This window comes from Mya arenaria, chromosome 3, assembly GCF_026914265.1.
Source record: "Mya arenaria isolate MELC-2E11 chromosome 3, ASM2691426v1".
Taxonomy (NCBI): Eukaryota; Metazoa; Mollusca; class Bivalvia; order Myida; family Myidae; genus Mya; species Mya arenaria.
In genome coordinates, this window is record NC_069124.1 from 25,871,070 (window position 1) to 25,894,796 (window position 23,727).

Below are 23,727 nucleotides of genomic sequence, written 5' to 3' on the forward strand. Positions count from 1 at the left end.
TGAAGAACTCTTGTACTAAAAAAAAAAATGGATAAACTTAATCGCTGTGTTTCTATAACAATTTATAATTATTAGGGTGGCACTCTGTCAATCTATTTTGAGAAAACTGCCTACTTACCATAATGTTGACCATATCATGTCTGAGGTAGGCTCTGTCTGGTACCGCAAGCTGCAAGTACAAATGAACATCTATTTAGCTTGTTAAATTATTAAAGCTAGATTTCTGGCCCTTGCTGTATATGTGCGTATTGTCTCTGGCAATGGAAAAGTTTGAATGTCACATTTGAATACATTGAAAGCTTGAGTCATGGTGAAGGTCATTTTTTTTGCAAATAACAAATATGCTGAAACCAAGTAAATAATGACAATAATTCAACTATTTTTTTTATAAACAGATGAGCTTAATACTGACTATTTCGGAAACAAAGAAATCGACAAAATAGAACCTAATTTCATGTATTAGTATGATACTTACATCTGTTATGAGAAGTAGCTCTAGTTTTTTCAGCGTCTCTTGCTGCCCATCCTCCGTGTTTGTTTCCGAGAGGGAGCCAATTTTACGTGCGAATTCGTGCATAACTTTTTCTGCATCTTGGAGTAGGGCATAATCTGGATGGTCTGGTGGGGTGTTTACTAACAGCCTCTGAAAGGTGGGGGAATAAGAGTAGGAATTTTAAAGAGTTTTGAAAATAAATAAAGGAGATTTTTATAGCATACTCATGCATAACTCTTTCTACTTTCTGGATAAGGTTGTTATCTGGATTACCACCTGGGGTGAAAACAAGTAACTTCTGAAAAAGGGAGAAAGTATTAATTTTGGGACATTTTGCATTTTGACCCGATTTGTAGGAAAACATTGTGAATAACTCACTACAATTTCTGGAAAAGGCATTTGGTCCCAATTATGGTCATAGGTATGATGTTTAAACTAGTTCACCAACTAAACTTCTGTAAGTCTTTATGTGGGGCCATGATACCTGTTTGCATACACAGGAGACTATATTTGGGTATGCTCTACATTGGTCTCACAATGAAGAGGGAAGTCAAAACCCATACAATATATTTATGTGACACACTCTATACCTGATATCCACTGTATGGGCCTCATTTTACAGAGGCAATCCCCATCTCACCCTCTAAAATTGAATCAATAAGAATTTTATTTAATATATGGCCAATCAGTTCATGTAGAAGGAGCTTATATCTGAGTATCCTCTTGATGGGCCTCACTAAGAGGTACTTTAAAGACAGCAACATCAATAAATCAACTCATCCTCTAAAATCCACTTTAAGCTCTTAAGTGTGGCCCGTTATTAACTGTAAAATGAGCTCATATCTGGGTTTTCTCTGGATGGGCCTCACATTCAATTCCTTCAAGGACAGTTACCCCAATAAAGCACCTCATCCTCTAAAATCAACTTGTAAAGTCTTAAGTGAGGACCGTTATTACCAGTATAATGAGGTCATATATGGGTGTTCTCTGGATGGGCCTCACTATCAGGTTTTTCACTATCAGGTTTTTAAGTGACAGGTACTCCTATAAATTACCTTAATCTCTAAAAACAAATTAATAAGATTTTATATGAGGCCCATCATTCCCTGAATATTATATCCACTGTATGAGTTTAACTATCAAGTCCTTCAAGGACTGCTGCACCTATGAGCCGCCTGAACCTCAATACCCAATTAAGTTTTTATTAAGGCCCTCCATTACCTGTATAAGGAGCTCAGTTCTTAGTATCCTCTTGATGGGTCTCACTATCAGGTCATTCAAGGACAGCTACAATTATAGATCACACTCTAAAATCAACTTAATAAATATTTATTGAGGCCCTCCATTACCTGTATAAGGAGCTCATATCTGGGTATCCTCTGGATGGGCCTCACTATCAGGTCCTTCAAGGACAGCTTGCTCCCACTCTCCTTCTGACATTGCTGAAAATATTCAATATTACCTTTGTATTTTTAATTTGCTTCATATAGCATGAACAGAAATATAAACAAAATCAGTGGCATCGTCTGCAACCATGGTACTTTCTTCCATTACACTTCATACTGTGGGACAATTGACTGACAAACTCTCGTTTTAATGAATATGCATGAAGCAGGAGAGATAACTCTTCTTCCAATAAATTTGCATGTTACACTCAAATATTTTTAAAGAACATTACAGTGTCAGTAGCCTTTGTGGCCATGTGGTCTTGACTACTGCCAAATATTATTGAACTGAGCAATTGGACCCGGTTCAACTCCGGTAATCGTGAGAATATTTTTCAACCGTAAAGCATCTGGTACTTTGCAAAACCAATGAAACTGCCTCATTAATTATTCATGATTACGAGATTTTCCATGCCAAATTGCCCACAGAACACAAAGAAGCATAGCTATCTGACAATGAATCAGTGGAAACATAAAAAATCCCATACCCCTACTTCTTCAAAAACAAGAGCCGTCGTAAGACAGCGCGCTCGACTACGCCGTTTTGTCTTAGAATACAAAAATGATGTAATAATACCAAGTTTGGTCTCTTTATGTCAAACCTAACTAAAATTATTCAATACATAAGGTGACTTTGATGCTGCCCTCCCACCAGCCCGCCCAAACAATGACGCAAGTCATTTAAATAACTTGATTTCCCATTATGAAAATGTGATTAAGAATATACAAATATGCCTTTCAAAGGAAATTAAAAAAAAACAAGGGCCTTAATTTGTATTTAGGCTTAAAACGGAGTTATGTTTCTTGTTGTAAGATGGTCGTAAATAATTTTGAATTTTATTAAGTGCATTAAATGAACGGTATAACAGTTTTTTATTAAAATCCAAACTTGCCATTAACTTTTACTTGCCTAAAACTTTAACCTAAGTCAATCAGGGGCTATAACTTGTATTAAGGATATGGAGTTATGTAACCTCATTGGGTGATGGTCCTGAACAATTGTGTGAAGTATTAAGTCAATTGAATGAAGGGTATAGAAGTTATTAAACAATATCCCAACCTGCCCTAAAACTTTAACCTAAGTTCCATAGTCAATCAGGGGCCATAATTTATATAAAAGATAATATGGAGTTATCTAACCTCATTATGTGATGGCTCTGAACATCTGTGTGAAGTATTAAGTCTATTGAATGAATGGTATTGGAGTTTTAAGTGAAAATCCCAACTTGCCCTAAAACTTTAACCTGCCCTAAAACTTTAACCTAAGTCAATCAGGGGCCATAACTTGTATTTAGGATAATATGGAGTCATGTAACCTCATTGTGTGATGGTCCTGAACAACTGTGTGAAGTATTAAGTCAATTGAACAAAGGATATAGAAGTTATTAAAAAAATATTCCAACTTGCCCTAAAACTTTAACCTAAGTTCCATAGTCAATCAGGGGCCATAATCTGTGTAAAGAATGATATGGAGTTATCTAACCTCATCATGTGATGGCCCTGAACAACCGCGTGAAGTATTAAGTCAATTGAATGTAGGGTATTGGACTTATAAGTGAAAATCCCAACTTGCCAAAAAACTTTAACCGGACGCCGACGCTGGGGCGAGTAGTATAGCCCACCTATTCTTCGAATAATCGAGCTAAAAATTAAAATCAAGCAAGGGGCATAACTACATAATCATTAAAGCCAGAGTTATGCACCTTGCTTCACATGTCTATATCATCCCTGACAAAATTTATACCAAGTTTCATTTAAATATCTAGAACAATTTTTGTATTATGGCCAACTTGTTAAAGTCAGGGATGATAACAGAGCCAAACTGCCAATCCTGAAAAAATCTGCCGGGGGTTCAGGGGGCCGCCGAAGGCCCCCGATGGGTCCAGGGCAAAGCCCTGGTGGGGGGACAAGGGGGGCGAAGCCCCCCGAAGCTTTCAGTATTTCAGGGTTTCTAATTCCATTTTTGCCTTAGAATAGTGTTCAAGAAGTACACCTTTCAGTCTGGTAGATATAATTATGTTCAATAGGAGACATCCACAACCAGAACAATTACCATGAATCTACACATGTAAGCAGTAAAGTTTTACACCTTTGTCTTTGAACATAGTCAAATTTACTTTTTTTTTACCTGAAGTCACAGGCATAAGACATGTACCTGACGTTCTGTGTATGAGTAGTCTACACTGTAGGATGTTTGATTAAGAAATAATGTACAACATCAATCATCAAGCTTGCAAATGTTTATTGAAAAAGTGTTACCTACTCAATTTTAATATCTGAGAGTGTTTATTCCATTATCTGCACATTTATTGAGAATATAATATCATAAATTATTATTTATATTACTGATACATTTAAAAAAATTGAAAACAACACATTTGGAAGAAAAAAATAATATTGCAATAAATACATAATAATTGCAGGCAAGAGTCATATCCACATCCCATGTTATAAGCATTAATATCAATGTCATGATAAATGAATCACATGAAAGCACTATACATGTAAATTTGTATATATATTAATTTGTCAACATTTGCCTTGGCCTCCTGTAAATAAATATTGTATCTTCAATCATATCAAGATTCTAAAATCTATTACATTTCAATTGCTTGAATTATTACACAGTATTTACATATTTCAATTAAATAAATAGAACAAGGACTAGAAGATAACAATTATCCATGACACAAACATTTGAGTATGCATGTAACTATCAAATTCAATCCAACTCTAAATGTTTGAGTACATGTAATTCTGAACATTTGAGTTGTACAATCAAGTTTAACTAAAAACAGAATCATAATTCAAGTACTGCAGCAAATTGTACAAAACTTGGATAAGTTGTCAAAAGGTTACCTTAAGTCTAGTTTGCACATATAAATGATTTGATTGGTTAATATTTATTTTTTGTATAAATATTGACCAATCAACAAATAGCTTGGTCAAATTCAACCTAACCAAAGACTTTACCAGTTTTATACAATTCACTGCTGAAGAATAAATTATAGCACATGATCATTTTCACCTAAAGCAGTTCAATGTGAGAGTCACCCAGTGCATGTGTAAATGAGAACCATGTTAATGAGTACATGATATATTTTAGGGAGAAACTTATACAATGACAAGGAATTGTATACAACATACATACAGAACAAAACAACATTTTAGAATGTCTATACTTTCAGCACATTTATAAATAAAAGCAAAGTTAACTAGCACACATTTAACCATGTTACAAAACATTTCATCTGGTTTTCATCCCTCTTTTTATGTATTTGGAGTGCTCATTTCTTGACCTTTTCACATTTTCTGACACGATTTCTCTTGCTTTGGTTTTGGTCACAATCTCTCGTTCCATAATGTCAAGCCGTGCATGTCTTGAAGCTGCAATCTCTCGTTTTTTTTTAAGTTCAATGTTTCGCATCTTTCCAGCCTTGCTCATTTTACCAACAAGGCCTTGAACAACTGGAGTGTACAGAGTATCTTCTCTCTCGAAGTATTTAACAGAAGTGGTGCTCTTTGATTTTAAGGCAGACTTAATGTTCTGTATTGCATTTACACTCTGTATGTCTAATCTACTCGACTTGCTGTCTATAATATCACCCATGATATTAAAAACACCTTCAACCATTGGCCCATGAAAACAACACAAAACTGTCAGTGCCACCTTTTTCATAACAGGGTAGTCAGTTAAAGATCCCCACCAATGATCTATTCTGGTAGTTGCCTCAGTGAATTCTGGCAGTGTTGGGTCAAGCTGGTACTTGTAGATCTCCTTCATGTACTGCTCATTTTCATCATCTGTAAGAACCTTCAATTGGTTTGGTAGTTCCTTGAGGTGACGGATGGCAAGGCTGTGTCCTCGCACCTTTGGATCAATTGCAGATACATTCCTCAGAAGTGGTGTTGTGATGGGCATTTTTTTCAAAAGCACTGCCCCACATTTCATGAACCCTTCTTGCAATGATTCCAACACTTCCACAACCACATGGTCTTTCTGTTTCTTTTTTGCTATCTGATGGGCAACAAAGCCCATGAACATGTCCATCTTTGGTAGAAATACAGAAGAAGCTAGTTCAAATTCCTTAAGCAATTTCACTGATTCAGGAATCTTCTCTGGCTTGACAAAAAAACCCAGAAACTGCTTAAGCAGGCTCACCTGGCAGTCATGGAGCTTATGGACCATTGGCTGTTTTCCTTGAAAGAGAACAGAATACTCTTTGAGGCATTCCAAGGCTGACATATAGATGCCAAGAAGCATTTTTGTCTTTTTTCGCTGGTCGAACAGCTTGTTGATGGCTTTCTGTTTCCGTTCTTTACCATCTTTGGTCATTTTCTTCTTGCGAAGGCGAGCCCCAATCAAATCCATTTCTTCTTTGCTCTGTTCAGATGCACGTCTCTTCTCCAAAATAGCACTATAAACAGCGGAGTTTACCTTCCTTTCCTCCTTAGATAGGAACTGGAAGTAAAACAGTGTGTAAGCGTCAAACAGCCTTGCTGTATCCACTGCTAGGTTGTACGCATAAAGAAATCTATGGCTAGTGAATCGCTCTGGCATCGTGAACTTCACCCCAATCAACTCACAGATTGTTTCAAGTTCCTCGCGCAGGTCAGTGGACCAGTGAAAATCACTGTGGATTGTATTGAACAGTGATTCCAAGTAATATCCAAATGGGCCTGTGAATGCTTTGGCAGCGTTGTGGACATGGTGGACAGTGTCACCATCAATGTCTATGAGGTGAGGGACAAGTTTAAAAGTGTTTGCATGATGCCAACAACACATGAATGCTATAAATACCCAGACTTTTTCCTCGAAAAATGGATGAGCTAAAAAAGTGTAGCAGAAGACATATTTTACTTAAAAAAAAACAAAAACAGATTTGCTATGAAGTACTGAATAGATTATATATAACACAAACACATAAACATAAGTGATTTTTCAAGTCGTCAGCAGGTTCCATCATAAAAACAGAAATTGGGAAGAAACCTTGATCTAGTTTTAGGACGGATATCATTTATTGTAGCAAATATCATTAATGAAACGATGTAGTTATTGGCAATATCAAATAAAACACGGCAATGTATATGTTGTTATTTTTATCCATAGGAGCCAACTGGATTAACAATAGGAATGGCGCATTATCATGCAGATCGAGCCCTCCCACTTGAGTTCTTAATACTCCTTAAAGCTGCACTCTCACAGATTCAACGCTTTGAACCCTTTTTCATTTTTTGTCTTGGAACGTGCCAATTTTTGCGAAAATGCATTAAAACCAGTGATATAAGACTGCTGACAAAAAACGGATCGCAGATTTTAAAATCCAAGTTCAAAATTGTATGTTTTATGAATTTTTCTTAAACCATTAGTAACGCTTTTAGCCATAAAACACCTTTTTTTTAACGGAAATATGAAAATCTGTGATCTGATCTTTTGTCAGCAGTGTTATATCACTGGTTTGCAGATATTTACTCAAAAATTGGCTCATTCAAAGACAAAAAAAACAACAACAGTTGTCAAAATGGTAAATCTGTGAGAGTGCAGCTTCAAGATTCTATCCAAATTCTGCAACAATGCCAAATTTTTGAGTTTGTGTGTAACATCCCCTGAAATCATGAGTACACTGTAAAACACCCTAAAAACCATATACAATACCCAAAATTGGGTTCATGGGGCTCAAATTATCAACATTTTTAATGTTTGCCGGTTTTTCAAGGGGAATTTCATTGTTTGCCGGTTTTTCAAGGGGAATTTCATTGTTTGCCAGTTTTTCAAGGGGAATTACTGTGTTTGCTGGTTTATGGGGAATTACTGTATTTGCTGGTTTATGGGCAATTACTGTGTTTGCTGGTTTATGGGCAATCACTGTATTTGCCAGGAACAGGACACCTTAAGTGTAAGACCCACTTTTCTTGACCAAAACAATGAATTTACTGTCAGTTCTGAGTCCAAAGAATTATGATTGCTGTGTTCCTCCTAGGAAACCCGAAGAGAATCCCATTTTAGTGGTCGAAATTAACACAAGCCCACAACCCCTGCACTGGTTTATGGTCTCCCAGGCTTGCTCAAATTCAGAATTTTAAAGAACAGGGCTTGTTTAAATATTTGATGCCAAGTTATAGTATAAGAATTCAGGCATGTTCGTCCAAAAGTCTAATTTCGATGACAGCCATTCAAAATTAATTTTGTATAAATTACAATGTAAATGCTACGATGGTAATAAAGAATCACTTTCAAACTGCTACATTGTGAAAAATTATTGACAAATTTCACATCGCAAAAACGTGTACCAGAATTCTTGACGGGCCGGGACCAATTGAGATTTCAAAATTTTAGATATCTGCTCATGTGTATGAAACATTTGCCCCATTTCTCATGTGTATGAAACATTTGCCACATATCTCCTTTCACTTATTAGAACATTTAAACTTATGTTTGCCTTCATTCGAATTATGATAACAAATATATATTCACATTTAAACCTATTCAATCACATCTTTGATGTTGTGCATCACAGTTTGTCTTGTTCTTATAATTTTATCACCATATATAAAATGGTGCTGTAAACGATGGAAAAATGTGAAAAATTCTGCATATGACTCAAGGCATTTTATTCTTCTTTTGCACATAAAATAAGTTGGCAAATACTACAGCACCTATTACAATAAGAGAACAATCAAATCTTATTACAGAAATGATTGCCCATGATTTCTTTTGTTTTCTGCAAACTACTGCACCTAATGTTACGCACAAGACTTTGTGTATCAACTGCCAGACAATACAAAACAGATATATAAGTCTGAAATGTCTTGTGATTAAAGCTTATCGCTGCAGGGAGTGACATAAAGTAACAGTGCTTTCTGTGCAATTTTTATTACCATGACACACTCAGTAACACTGATACTTCTTCCATAATAATATAGCTTATTAAGTCAGGGGCATAGCTAGCCCTCTATTCATGTGGATTCATAATTGTGCTAGTGGGGTTTGGGGGAATGCCCCCTACGGAAATTTTGAAAACAATGGTGCAATCTGGTGCATTCTGGGCAGTCCATGGTGCTTTATTTAGTACTGGAAACTGGACAGTTTTAGGATCATGTAGTCAAGTACGCATACTGCAACTCTGGCTGTTTTATTTTTATTTATTTTTTGTCAGAATCATGTGGATTCAGCCGCATACTCGCGTATAAGTAGCTACGCACCTGTAAGAACTTTTCACATAACTTCAAGGTCAAAGAATAGCAAACATTTCTTAGTCTGTGTTCTGAAAGGGGCAGACAAAATCATGTTACCATGTTCCACAGAACAGATAATTTATAAACAGGAAAAATATTGTTCAACCATTCAAATATACTACACTAATGTTGGCAATTAAGAATAATAGTTCATCTACTAATTTCATAGCTCACTTGTGACGAAAGCTCAGACAGGTTATAGAATCACCATCCAGTTCCTGGGCAGAAACCAGTACTGGTTATTGGTCTTAATTGGATCTAACAATGATGTAGCTAATAGGATTACTTGTTATTAATAACTCAGACCAGTAGAGTGAATGAAGTCAATGAGGTATGACCATAAGATTAACTTAAGTTGCATATTGCCAAAAAAACCTGGTGTCCATTTTGAAGTCATGAGAAAGTTACAATGGTTGGGCTTGAATCAACAATCAACATGGTTGCGACGGAAGGTGTTATTTTAATATGCCCACCTTCGGGGGCATAAAAAATATAATGACATTATTTCATGATTGTGACATCATTAATTATATATTAATATGGATATAATTATACAATTATATTCTTATATTTTGGGCTCATCTTTTCAACGAGGTTACGATATTATTTTTTTTCTTAAAATCAAAATTTTCATTACAAACATATCAATTTGAAATAAAATCTTATCATGAAAAGCACGAAAAAAGAATACGAAAAATTGATCCTACAACTCAATCAATTGTAATGGCATCAATATGTATATGAATTTTTTATACCATCCCGCAGATACTGCCACCTATGGAAACCTGATTGAGCTATAATGTACATTAGTTAACAGGTAAGTGGCTATCAGGAAAACAATTATGTACACTGTGCTTGGAATATTATTTTCTGGTAATGATATAATCATGTATAAACTACCTAGAACTGACCTTCATGAAATAAGAGAAGAAATGGAAAATGAATTAATTCATGAAACAGAGCCAAGTGGAATTATGTTAGAATCTCCAGGGGCCTGTTTAAATAATGATTTTAGATGTGAAATGAAATTATCTTAGGGTCATAGTTTTGTTATATTTGTATTTTATTTGTAATACTGAACTTTTAGTAGAATGGCCATAAATGAAATTGCCACTGTGCTTAGCCTCCACGGATGAATAGGTTTTGGGCTTCCTGATCGAAAAAAACAACAACATTTTATATGATAAATGATCTTGCCGTTAAATATTTTTAATTTCTTTTTGCTATAATTCCAACTACAGAACACCAGTGTAAACATCATGCTTCATCCTTTGTATAAACATTCTTGGCATTTGATATCAGAAAAATAAATAATGCATTCTGTGTGATTCCCATGATCAACACACTTAAATACAAATTTTATTTGAACTCATTTTGCAGTGGAAATCTATCTAACAATTGAGAATGGTCCAGAGCAGACTAAGGATGGAGGCTCTGATATGTCTATATTCTACATAGGATGTCGCTCATGGATTGCCAAACACTAGAAATAACACTTAACTAACAATATTCATGTACCACATACGCACCTCAACAAACTTTTGGACAGAAGATTTAGTCTGCAGTGCATTCGAAAATGAAATAGCCCTTAACTAACAGTATTTGTGTACCACCTACGCACCTCAACAAATTTTTGGGACGGAAAATTTAGGCTACCGATTGGTAGATAGAATTCAAGTGAAATAACACTTAAAGGGGCTAGAATCAAGATGGTTTAAAAATCGGCAATAACAGTATTTCCTCAAAACAAGCTTAAAATTGTCAATGCCAGCTAGTGGGAGGCCAATTATACATCAGATTAATTGGTTAATAAGTAAAGATAAATATACAACGCTATTTTTAAACTTACTGGGATTTACGTGGTAGCCAACCCTTGCTAATTTTTTCATAGAAATATGCACAAAAACTGCTTAAGGTGTATGTGTCGTAAGCGATGTAATACATCAGTAAGTAAGATTCAATGCGTTGTTCACAACAATGTCAATTTTATGCAAGTTATGGACGATTTTCTTTTTTTATTGCAATTTTATCACCTGGTGTCTAGCCCCTTAAAACAACAGTATTCATCTACCGAATACGCACCTCAACAAACTTTTGGACGGAAGATTTAGTTTGCAGCGCATTTTCGATGACTTTCCCTGATGTCTTGTAGTTCTCCACGAAGGACAGATAACTGTCTTGGACCGTCTGACCAGAAAACTGAAACAGAAACACACATTATTGTTATAGAGCAATATCGAAAATCCAACTTCTTAAAATTCTGAGCATTTAATTTTATGTGTGAGCTATTCAGGCCAAATGCCATGTAATGAAGGGCTGAGACCCTTTTGGGTTTTATTCAAAGCTATTTATATCCATTTTCATGTACATTTTTTGTTTTTTTAATAAAAAATAAACACACATAACTGCAGCTAATAGTATTATACTGCTTATACATTTGGCTTGGTTAAAGTTAGCCCAAAATGTTTTTGACCGGTCAATATTTATCTAAATTATTAAGTCATTTCTTCGGGAAAAAGAAACCACGGTGTCTTTACTCCCTTACACAACAACTTACATTTTTAGCCTACTGCCAATCATTCAATACACTATCCCTGCTTCAGATTTTACGTAGACAATGTATCAGCCAATGAGTTTGTATTCTAAGTAAGTTTTATAAATGAAGTGAATTCTTAATGATTAAGAAGGACTCATTCGCTACACTCACTCAGACCATTCTTAATCATTAAGAATTATCTTCATGTCATCTAACTATTACTTAAAGTTGTAAAACTATAAAACTTAATGGTGCAGTACTTAATGGAGGCCTATACAAGATTTATAGGTAATAATCTAAATTTAGATTGCAGAGCAATAGCTCTGGATAATCAACAAAATAAGACTTTTTCTTCTTACAGTTTTCTGTATAAGGTCGCCGACAGTGGAGGTGTCGGTGTTCCAGCGTGTCCAGATCTGGTTTAGAAACTCCAGGTATATCTGGTGGTGTGTCAAAATCTCTGGAATCATGTAGAATATGTTGTCAACCACTCGCTCGTCTATACCCGACACAGTCTTTAGGGGGTCCATGTATCGCTGAAATCGATAGAACATACAGTAAGCTTCAAAATCTCAGAAGTCATGTTGAATATATAAATCAACCACCTGCTCGACTATACCCGACACCATCTTTAGGGGGGGCCATGCATCGCTGAAATCGATAGAACATACAGTAAGCTTCAAAATCTCTGGAATTATGTAGAATATTATGGTCAACCACCCCCGCGTCAATACTCATTGCGGTTTTTAGAGGGTCCATTTATTGATCGAATAGAAATTTTATGAAGTATATGTTGTGGTCTTAATTAATGTAATTTTTGGACCTTTGCTGTGGAAGAATGTTATTGACCAATATATTTATGTGCAGCATTGATAAAAGACTTTATAACATTGTGTGCCTATCCAGATCCGAAATAATAAAAATACAGCACGCTGTATTGAAAACCCATATGACTGTCATTTTCTGAAACGGTATCAGCACAGAAATTTTAGCAGGTGTTGAGTGCTGCCTTTTACACACTGAAGTTTATTTTAGTTTTAAAGATATTTACTAATGATTCACATTGCTGCAGCTTCTTATGTCTTAATAAGTTCACTCTGGTGGGCAACAATATCACTCCCTCTAACAGGAGAGCTGCGGAGCAATTATCAGTTAATTGGTTATTTAATCTTTCGTTTGGTCAAAATTATCCAGAATGACTATTGATTGGTCAATATTTATCCAATAAGAACTGCTTACCAATCAAATCAGTTTAATGAGTCAAACGTGAACTGTTTCCAAAATTTCTTTTGATTATTCTTTAAACATTATTTGAAATTTGTGCCATATTATGGCCAAGGTTTAAATTTTTGCACGTTGATGACAAAAGCTCCATAGCTATAAAAAACCTTGACAGAATAGCTAAAATTAAATGTTAAAGAAATTCTTTGAGTATTTAACAAAAGAGAAAAGAAATGCAAGGCCTAGTTTGCATACAATTTAATTAATTCATTTATTTATTTACATGTACTGTCAAAAGCAGTGTAAAAAAATAAGAAATCAACTCGCAAAACTATATTTAATTCATGTATCAATCAATTGGAGCAGATACCTTTCATGCACGACCTAAAAATAGCATTTCATTTCCTGATTTATTTCTAGCACACGCTTTGAATTTAATGTCTAGGTTACCAAATAAAACTGACAAGATACAATCAAAACAGTTATGCACGCTTCTGTTTTATTCTGCAATATTTTGGCATATGAAGATAGTTTATCTCCTGCCGCAAGATTCCAAAATAAATGGTGTCAAAATTTACCTATCAGGTATCAATGTATGAAATATCGACATTTCTGCAGGTAGCTATTTCATTTCTCGGTAGTGGTGTTAAAATTTAATGAGAGTATACAGTTCTCAAGGTGTTTTAATTGTTATCTCCGATATTTCAAATCAAACTGTGAGAGGCTGAACAATTAATGATATATTTACTGAAATTTTGGCAAAGGAATCTCTGCTGAATTCGTGAAAACATTAGCATCTAAAACTAACATTCTTTCTTCTAACAATTTCTCTGTGTTAGATTTAAAGTTAAAACCATGTATCATTTAAACTTGTGGTTTGAAAACCCCTTTTTTCAATCTTTGAAAATCAGAATTGATAATAGCTGACCTTTGGGGCAAACTAGTGATTTTCTACAATTCTTGTACAGCATTATGAGCTTTTGTGTAATCTGTTAACAAATGATTACATAACCACATGTTCCAGTTTCTTCACATTAAGAGTACTGCCAAGCAAACTGGAACGCTCTTCTGTTGTTTTTCATTCAAAAAGGGGCATAACTCTACACTTAGCAAACTGGAATGCTCTTCTATTGTTTTTCATTCAAAAAAAGGGCATAACTCTACACTTAGCAAACTGGAATGCTCTTCTATTGTTTTTTCATTCAAAAAAGGGGCATAACTCTACACATAGGAAACTGGAATGCTCTTGTTGTTTTTCATTCAAAAAAGGGGCATAACTCTACACTTAGCAAACTGGAACGCTCTTCTATTGTTTTTCATTCAAAAAAGGGGCATAACTCTACACATAGGAAACTGGAATGCTCTTGTTGTTTTTCATTCAAAAAAGGGGCATAACTCTACACTTAGCAAACTGGAATGCTCTTCTATTGTTTTTCATTCAAAAAAGGGGCATAACTCTACACATAGGAAACTGGAATGCTCTTGTTGTTTTTCATTCAAAAAAGGGGCATAACTCTACACTTAGCAAACTGGAATGCTCTTCTATTGTTTTTCATTCAAAAAAAGGGGCATAACTCTACACATAGGAAACTGGAATGCTCTTGTTGTTTTTCATTCAAAAAAGGGGCATAACTCTACACTAAGCAATCTGGAATGCTCCTCTGTTGTTTTTCATTCAAAAAAGGTGCATAACTCTACACATATTTAAACTAGAGTTATTGGCATTTCTGTAAATATGCGTGTTTTCTCTGGGAACATGTATACCAAGTTCCATTACAATATGATACACTCAAACAGTTTTTGAGTAATGGCCAATGGTAAATCTATACCCTCATGGAGACCAGCATGTGCACCCACCCTCTTGCTTTCATAGAATTAAATGCTGAAGACATTCAACTATTTCTATTGTTTTGACTAAAACTTAAAATATATATTTATGAATTCAAACATTCTGGACATATTTGGCAGTTGAAACTTCAAACAATATAGCACAATTCCTAATATTTACTGTGAAATTCTTATATGTATGAACTCTTCCTAGCTCAACACAAACTGTGCCCTATGCTCCTTTAGAATTTTGTTCCTTTTCTGCAGAACCCTGTCCTTTTTTTAAATCCTAGCTAAAACCCTTTATACAATCATGTCAAAAAACAAAACAATGGAATAAAATTGTGTCACTATGTGTGGCAAAAATTCTCAACATGTCGACAATATGTCATGCACAACTTTTCGTGTGATGTAAGAGTGTCGAGCTATGACATAAAATACCCATCTCCGACTACAAACCAGAATTAACAATGGCAGAAACATGGGTAATAATCTTGAACAAAAAGAAATCTCTTGCCAGGAATGTATTTTAAGAAATTCAGAATCATTGCTTTTTTCTCCAAACATACTTTCACAGCCAAGACATTTGTTCAAAACAGAGGCTCTATATACATGAGTTCCAGAAAAATGTTTCATTGACATACAGTACATATACATTGTATATAAAATTATTGTATCACCAGTGTTCAATTTTGAGTATGAATACATCATTATTATTTGCTTTCCAGAGGTAAAATAAACTTATCAGAGATATATAATTGATATCCCACAGTTTTCAAACAGCAAAACATTTTGTAATCAGTCACTGTTTTGGAACAAAAATGCTATCAAAATCAATTGTCAGAGTGGAGAAAAAATTATGACCTCATTTTCCGAAATTACTTGATGTGTCCTTCTCTAATATTCAGAAAGTTTTTGTTTTGATCTGTCTCATTAGGCAATCAAGCCAAAATGATTTGGGGATTAAGTAGTTTTGTAGAGTTTATAAAGGTTAAACCTGAGTACTGAGTACTCCAACTTTTCCAGTACTTTCCTCAAATGTCCAGCGCCACACAAGGTAGCTACCGGTAGCTATTTTTTAACGTCTTTCTGTCTGTCTGAAGCTGTCCAGCTTTCAGTCTGTACGGAATTGAACCCAAAACTTTCCACGCACGAAGCAGACACTCTACCACTGAGCTTTCGGGGCGTTGATTTTTGGGGTAGCATTCCGAAAGGCATATAAACTTGAATGTACAAATTACTGAATATAAGTTGGTCATGGTGGATCCCTTTCATGATGGGATCATTGTATAATTGACAACCATCACAATAAAAACTAATTAATTCATCAAATTTTCTTACCTCTTTAAGCATTTTTAGGGCATCCACATATTCCCGCTCATTTCGGAACAGCTCTTCTGTAATGTGGTAGCGTTTGTCCTGAAACATAGGCAAACTCTCGCTTAAATTCTGGTACCTTTGGCAAACATAATTTTAAACCAAAATTCTATCAATCAATCAATTTTTTCCATATCTGATACAGCCTGTAAATATAAATATAAATTCCTGTGAACAAAATGTGTATATAATTATTATGAATATAATATAAATAAAATTAAAATATGAAAATCTTAATTATCAACCTGACAAAGAAAAACTATATCATCCATGTGAAATGCTTTTTTTAACGATTATTCAGCACTGGACAAGTTTTAACAATTTAACAATTATGAACGTCTTAAATTGTCCTGAATAGTTGAAAATGAAATTCTTTTATAATTGGCTGACCCAAACCTATTTCATTATAAATATAGCAGTGGTTTTTATGACACAATACGAAATATCATCATTTGATTCAATACAGCTTATGTCATAAGTATTAAAAATGTACTGGTTTTGAACAAATGAATATTTTAAGAGTTCGGTCAAACAGATATTGATATATAGCACTTCAATAATGAAGTACAATTTTGTATATCTAAGAAATAATCACATGTAATTAATATAAAACTAATTATAATATATCTTAGATGTTTAAAGTATAATCATTATTATGTATATTGTTTTCATTGTGTATATAATTGATTATTTAGTTTACATTAATTTTGTACTTACTGTTCAGAATTCTTGTTATGTTTAGAACACAATATAACAAAACTAATTATAAATCAACAACATTCAAGGTATATTTCAGTGAAATTTCAGTTTAGCACATTTGTTTACTTCAAACTAGAATTCCAAGAATTGAATGCATCACCCCCCCATCAGGATAAGGCGCCAATTTTTTTTTCTAAAAAAGGTCAGCATAACCTTGACCTTTGACATACTTACACTAAAATCAGTAGGAGTCATCTACTGACGATAACAAACGTGCATACCAAGTTTGAAGACTCCACTACAAGTAATTTAAAACTAATTGATCAGCAACAAAAGTGTGAAGATGACGGCACCACCAGACAACTTTATTAATCCCTTCAAAGCATGTGTGCGCCGTGCCTCGAAAGCACCGCAATGACACCGCAACTATGGCAAAGAAGTTTATAACGACTATAATCAGCTGCATTCTAGAGGTATTAATATTGCACCGCAAAATTCATCAGATGCCACTTTGTGTGTGTTTTGTTTATTTTCTGGTAAAACAATGCTCTTTAGTCCTATAAATAAAGGAAACAATGATTCATAAGAAGAAACTAGCATAGTGATTTATGGCAGTATTGATGACGTCAGATTGTAAGTATGTGCAATATGTGTGCAAAAATCTGCCCAAGTAATCAATGAGTTCATGATCTGCTAAATACTTGCGGTTCAAAGCTACCTGAATTAAGATGAAAACCACAGCATTATTTGAGTACCAGGGATTTTATATGCATCTGAAAACCCCAAAGTATTGAAATATCTATGGAGATGAGATTGGTGGGGACATGACACTGCTTCTGCTGTTAATGATGATTCTGTTGCTGTTGGGTGGGGCAGAGTTGTTGTTGATGATGATGATGATGGTGGTGGTGGTGGTGGTGGTGGTGGTGGTGGTGGTGGTGGTGGTGGTGATGATGATGATGATGATGATGATGATGATGATGATGGTGGTGGTGGTGGTGGTGGTGGTGGTGAAGGTGGTGGAGGAGGAGCTGCTGTTGCTGCTGATAATGGTCAAAGTGCTGCTGCTGCTGTTGCTGATCATGATGATGATGATAATAATAAAAAGATGGTTTTGATGAATTCTGCTGCTGCGGCTGCTACTGCTGCTGCTGATGATGTTGTTGATGATAATGTCATGATGATAATGATCATGAAATGCATCTGTAGACATATTGTTGCTGCATACTAGTTTGAACTAGTGGACTAGAACATTTACCGTTTTCCACCTTTTCATGATTCAAGCACAAAGCAAGATGCTAATTACACACGTTTGACCTTCACAACTGATGGAACATTGAGTACATGGAAGTACCTAAAGATTGGCAGATTGTTTTTCTGAGGCCTCCCACCAGAAAACAGACACCAGTCATGGAAACACAGTAAATAGTTCATAATAAGCTTCCTGTAAATCAAACAGCAAGAAACTCAAATCATAGAAAACATCGTTCTTGTAGATCAAAATCATACTTAAAAAAGGAGTTATCCCCATTTTTAAAAGAATAACATACAAAAGGTACAGAAAGAGTAAAAAGACCTTTAGAAATTTTACCGGATATGAACCTGATCATTTGCAAATTCTTCAGATTTTCTGATAAAATACAGATTGATGTTTATCAGCCATTTCTTTTTGCTAGTAATTGTTTGTAATATGAACACAGGCACAGTACAGTAATTATTTCAGAAACAGCAGTTCAATTATAGAACAAAGGGGGTTAAAATTATTATTCCGAGAAGAATTATTAGTACATTTTCAGAGCATTATTTGAGAATTTGCCACCAACATTCATAAAATGGGTTATGAGGTTTATGTTCCATTTGATTTCAATTTGTGAGAAAATGACTGCATCATTTTGTGGGAAATATTTCATATATTTGTAAATAGTATAAGCCGACAGGCCTGATTTTTTTTTTTTTTGGGGGGGGGGGGTATTATGTAACACTAACATTTAATATCTTTGGGTTTTAGCTAACGAGTTATAGGAGAGTAATGTTGCCTGTTGACCGCATTCACAATCCCTAAAATCCCTTTTTCGCATAAATTGGACTCAAATTCAAGTCAAGTAGTACAGTTAAGTTTAAATGTATCTAAATTGCCTTTGTCTTGTTTAACTTGTCTGAAAAACACAATGTACATAAAATTGTATACTAGCGTGAATTTAAAATTTTAGGCATTTTGTTGCTATTTTTACTATTCTTAAGGCCCATGAACCATTCACAAAAAGGTGGAGAGAACAACTGGACGGTGCTGCACCCGCGTCCCTCTGCACTATTAATGAACAGGATGCGCACCCTTCTGCCTTCTTTGAATTGAATTAAATATATAATATATTGATAATCAAATATTTTCTTTCTTTTGTTTTAAAAGCTTTTTATACATGTATGATTATAATTACATCCATCCTATGATACTTGGCAGTTGAAGCCTTTAATTTACTTCAAATAAACACATTTCTCACATATTTTGTTAAATTTGTAATGCACCAGTCAATTGTAACCATGGCCCCCTCCAGGTCCAGGGGTATACAGGGGATAGCCGGGGAAATGAAATGTGTTTTTACCTTCCAAGTGGCCCCGCAGTGCCAGGTGAATGCGGTGGTATTGTCTTTGCGCAAAAAATAGCGGGGAATGGTCCTTACCTATGGTCCCTGGGGTGCGGGGGCATTTGGTGGGGATTAAAACAGCAGTTCGTCCCCGCAGGGTAGGGATTTTACCCGGGCTTGGCTGGACCGAAAGTCAAAGTCCCCGCTATTCCCCGGACCTGGGGGAGCCGTGGTTACAATTGACTGGTGGATATTATTTAAGTCAGTGCTCTAGCCATGATTTGAAAAGGGCAGAGTTCTAGGTTTTGATGCGCATTGAATGAGCACTTGCAAGGGCCAATATTCAATTAATAATGTGTTTGTCATGAAAACCTTTACTGTTACTTTAGTGTCAAAATTATGCCTATCTATTATTTCATACTTATTTCTAAAAAGTGACTTGACAATATGTCCAATAAATATCTTTTTTTTTTAATGTAGTTCAAAATTGGAAGAGAAACCAGGTTGTATGCAATTGCTTTCAGTACCTGTTGTGAAAATCTAAAAATCATTGAAGGCGGCTCTGTCAAACAAAAGGGCACAGAGGGGCAGCAGGGTGCTGAAAAAAGGGCTATTTAAGCATTACAGGAGCACTATTAAGGCCTTTACTGTACCCTAAAACCATTGGGTTAGAACCCTATCCCTTTTTGCACCACCCTGCCCCTTTTCATACCTGGCTAAAACCCTAATACAAGGTACATGTGCAGTAATGGTCAGAAAATTAACATTAGAAGCAAAATGTAGCAATTAGATTTAATAATATAAACTTATAGGTTAACGGTTGTTCGGCTAGCATTATGATAGAACACTAACTTGCATATCTCAAACCAAGGCATCACATGTTTGGGTCAATATCATATTAAAATTCAGTGAGTGGACAAGCCAAAAGCTATGAAATCCTGTTTAATTTCAAATTTGTTTTAAGGAGTTTTGTTGTTAAGACGGTTGACTTATTTTCACTACTCTAAGAAACATTTTATATACATGTTAAAATAATTAATAAGTTCATACGAAAAACTGCTGCAATTCAGATTGCCCAACTTATCAAACTAATTTAATTGTTCTTCCATTCATCATTACCAAAAAAACCCACATCAATTGAGTGAGTATGAACAATATCATTTCTGATTTCCGGGGCATTTTGCAGCCCACCAAAAATCAGTTCCAGGCTCTCTGAGAGTTTATAGTGTAAGTTTTAAGTAGTTCTGGCATAGTTCCAGTTTGCTTTATATTTTGGATAGGTAGCATCTGCCTGGCTGGATGGAAGAAACATCATTTTCTGCCTACCCTTCTTCTCTATCTATATACCTGTACACTTGAAATCAATGGGGCGCCCAACGGGGAAATGATAAAATAATAAATTCTCAGATAATCCACCAATAGCTAGTTCTGTGAGATGTGATTTTAAGCTATATGGGTAAATAGCTCATCAACATGAATGGAACACTTTTGGAATGATCACATCTTCATTATTTTGCAAAAATGCCATTCATAACCTGCCTTAAGGTCTGAAAATTTGCCTCAGTTTAAAAGGAGTTTTGTCTCAGTCTCCTTACTAAGAATTACATAAATGTACAATTATTTTTATTACTTTTGTCATGAATAGTTTCTGTCTGTATGCTGATAAGATTGTAGAAATGAAATCATCCGGCTGGACTTAGAGATCAATTCCTATGAGGTTTATGTGATATTGTACATGATTATTTCCTTATTAAGCTTAAAGTGGGTAATAGGGGTCAGCCAATATATAATTATCAAGTTGATTTCAAAATTGACCAACCATATAATTTGGGCACATTGACATATATCTCTATTTTACATATAACAATAAATAAAATTTCTGACTCTACCTACCTTCACATACTGTGTTTCCCTTTCTGGGGACATAGATGGTAATCGGTCCATATTCCAAACTGCCGGCATGCTGCTTGCCAAGACGTTTCCAGCATCGCCGATAGGCAGAAAATCCATGGGTGGCCCTTCAATTGGGACCGTATCATCGCCTGTTGTTAACGAATGCTTTCGATGATTCTCTTTGTCTTTGTTATTTCCAGATAATTTCCGCTCTCTTTGTAAAACACTTGCGGAACTAACACTTCTCAATATTGGACGTTTTGGTGACGGGACATTTAATAAATTATGCTGGCGTTCCAAAGTTCCAGTCGGAGAGTAACTTACTGGTGTTGAGGTTGAACTTTCCGACCCACACGAGTTTGTGAGCGCATCTTCATCACCATCTTCCTGCAATGGCGCCATTCCTTCCGAAAATGGTCTTGGGAACCCTTCAAGGATCAAAGTTTTACACGACGGGTCATCAAAGGGTTCAGATATGTTGCTTTGTGAAGAAAATAAACTTGTATCATCTGACACAGAATCGTTCTCGAATCTATCAGTATCTGAAAATGATACAGATGCACCAGATGATTGTCTTTGTTCCTCTAGAGTTGGATTTTCATTATTGTTCAAAATATCCAGTTCAGTCGGATCTGGTCTTTCCAGATTGTCTGTCACAGTTTCTGTACCAGAATCTTCCACTTCAGAAATCTCTTCAATAGAACCTGGTGGATATTCTTTATCGAGTAATGGAAAACTCTTAGACTGACTCGAGTTTATAACTCCTGCTGTTTCAAAGTCGAATGTTTTGTTTCCACTAGGGTCACTCTTGGATTTCTGTTTCGGTGATCTGCTAATTCTCTTTTCAGGTTTATCATCGACCACTATTTCTTGTTCACTTTCAACATTAAAATTATCACTAAAAGCACCTTGTGGTTCACTTCTATCACCATCTAAACTCTTTGAATCTGATGGAGATTCTATTGCATTCTCTTCTCCAATAAAAGAAGGTGGGCTATCAGTGCTTGGTGTTCTGAACAAATTATGTCCTGATATATCCAGAGCACCAAATTCTTCTTTTGATTTTAATAAGGGTAAACACTTAGGTGTTGAAAGCTTGCGCATGCTGGAAAATCCTGGTAAATCCAGCTTTGTTGGTTTCTTTATTACACTATCATCCATAGAGCGAGCTGGCTCTTGCGAACTGTCATCAGGTTGCTTTTTAAACATGGAAATCTTTGGTCTTGGTAAAGATAAACCGGCATAACCGGGTCTTCGTTTAGGAGGTGCAGTTTGTCTTAATCTTAAAAACTGAGAATTTCTGTCAATTGGATGCAAAGTAAATGAACTAACATGTGTAACAGGTGAGTCACCATCAGACATAGCTGCAGTTTCTTCATCAATGTTTTGTCCTACATACTTTACTTTGGGTTTTACCACATCTGTTTTTAAAAAACTAACATTTTTGTCAAATGACCGGTCATAATCAGGTTTTGTTTCATTATCCCTTTCCTTATCATCTTCTTCAATTCTCTCATCATGTTCTGGAATGGGTTCAACAATGGATGTTCTTTCTTTATCACTTTCTTGCATTGGCCTCATTTCTTGTTCCGTTTCACCATCACCAGTATCTACCACAAAAATGGGTGCATCTAAACCCACTGTATTATTACTTTTAGAAAACATATCAGTACCTGGAGGAGTGCTTTGAGACATGACTACGCCTGGACTAGATGGTGCATCTTTAGTAGATCCACCTTTAGGACTTTTCAGTTTGTCAGTTAATAATTTCAAGCTTTTACTCCTGTTTCTGTTCAGACTAGAGCTCCTTTTTCCTGACCCTGGGGAGCCTGGGGGAGGAGAGCTCCTGGGTGAGGTTTGTGTTGAATGTGCCTTTGGGATCATTTGTTGCGGCTTGATCATTTTTGTTCGAATTGGAGTCTTATCAAATATACTCCCTTCCTTCCATTTCTTTATTTCTTCCATAAGATTTTTAATCTCACTGGCCTGACCGGGATCAGTCTTGTGTCTGAAATGATGCCCCAAGGTCTGGCTTCCAAATTTTGGAAGTTTTGGCCTTGCAACCTTTGGAGAAACTCTCTTACTTTTCTCATCATCACTTGGTGTTACATTTTCTTCCATGTTGGATTAATCAGACTTGTTATCAAAACTCAGTTCCATAACTAAATTTCAAACCTGAAATAAACGAAAAAAAATTATTGCATTTGTATAAACATGGCTGTCTCATTTTCAGGGGAATGGAATGTGAGCTATTTTCGCAAATAAAATCTTTACATGGAATTTCAATCAAGAGCACCTCAAACGGATATTACGCTCATTTGAATTTGATGTTCTTACTCAATCGATAATTAAGCATAATTTGACTATCGTTGAATTAAACTTGTCCATTTTAGCCCAAAAGTAAGGTTTAAAACCTAT

At 35.3% G+C, this 23,727-nt stretch overlaps 1 protein-coding gene across 4 annotated transcripts in view; it reads right to left on the reverse strand.

The window, feature by feature from the left end:
• Positions 1-23,727, reverse strand: part of LOC128228300 (rho guanine nucleotide exchange factor 17-like) — a 45,999-nt gene that overhangs the window by 20,733 nt on the left and 1,539 nt on the right. For all 4 annotated transcript variants that reach the window (XM_052939535.1, XM_052939536.1, XM_052939533.1 and 1 more), the window contains exons 2-8: positions 21,310-23,484; positions 16,100-16,177; positions 12,070-12,246; positions 11,257-11,373; positions 1,843-1,935; positions 476-643; positions 119-169 (exon numbers count right to left, since the gene is read on the reverse strand). In XM_052939535.1, coding sequence (XP_052795495.1) covers positions 119-169; positions 476-643; positions 1,843-1,935; positions 11,257-11,373; positions 12,070-12,246; positions 16,100-16,177; positions 21,310-23,430 — 2,805 coding nt within the window. In that variant the 5' untranslated portion in view covers positions 23,431-23,484. The remainder of the gene's footprint in view (positions 1-118; positions 170-475; positions 644-1,842; positions 1,936-11,256; positions 11,374-12,069; positions 12,247-16,099; positions 16,178-21,309; positions 23,485-23,727) is intronic.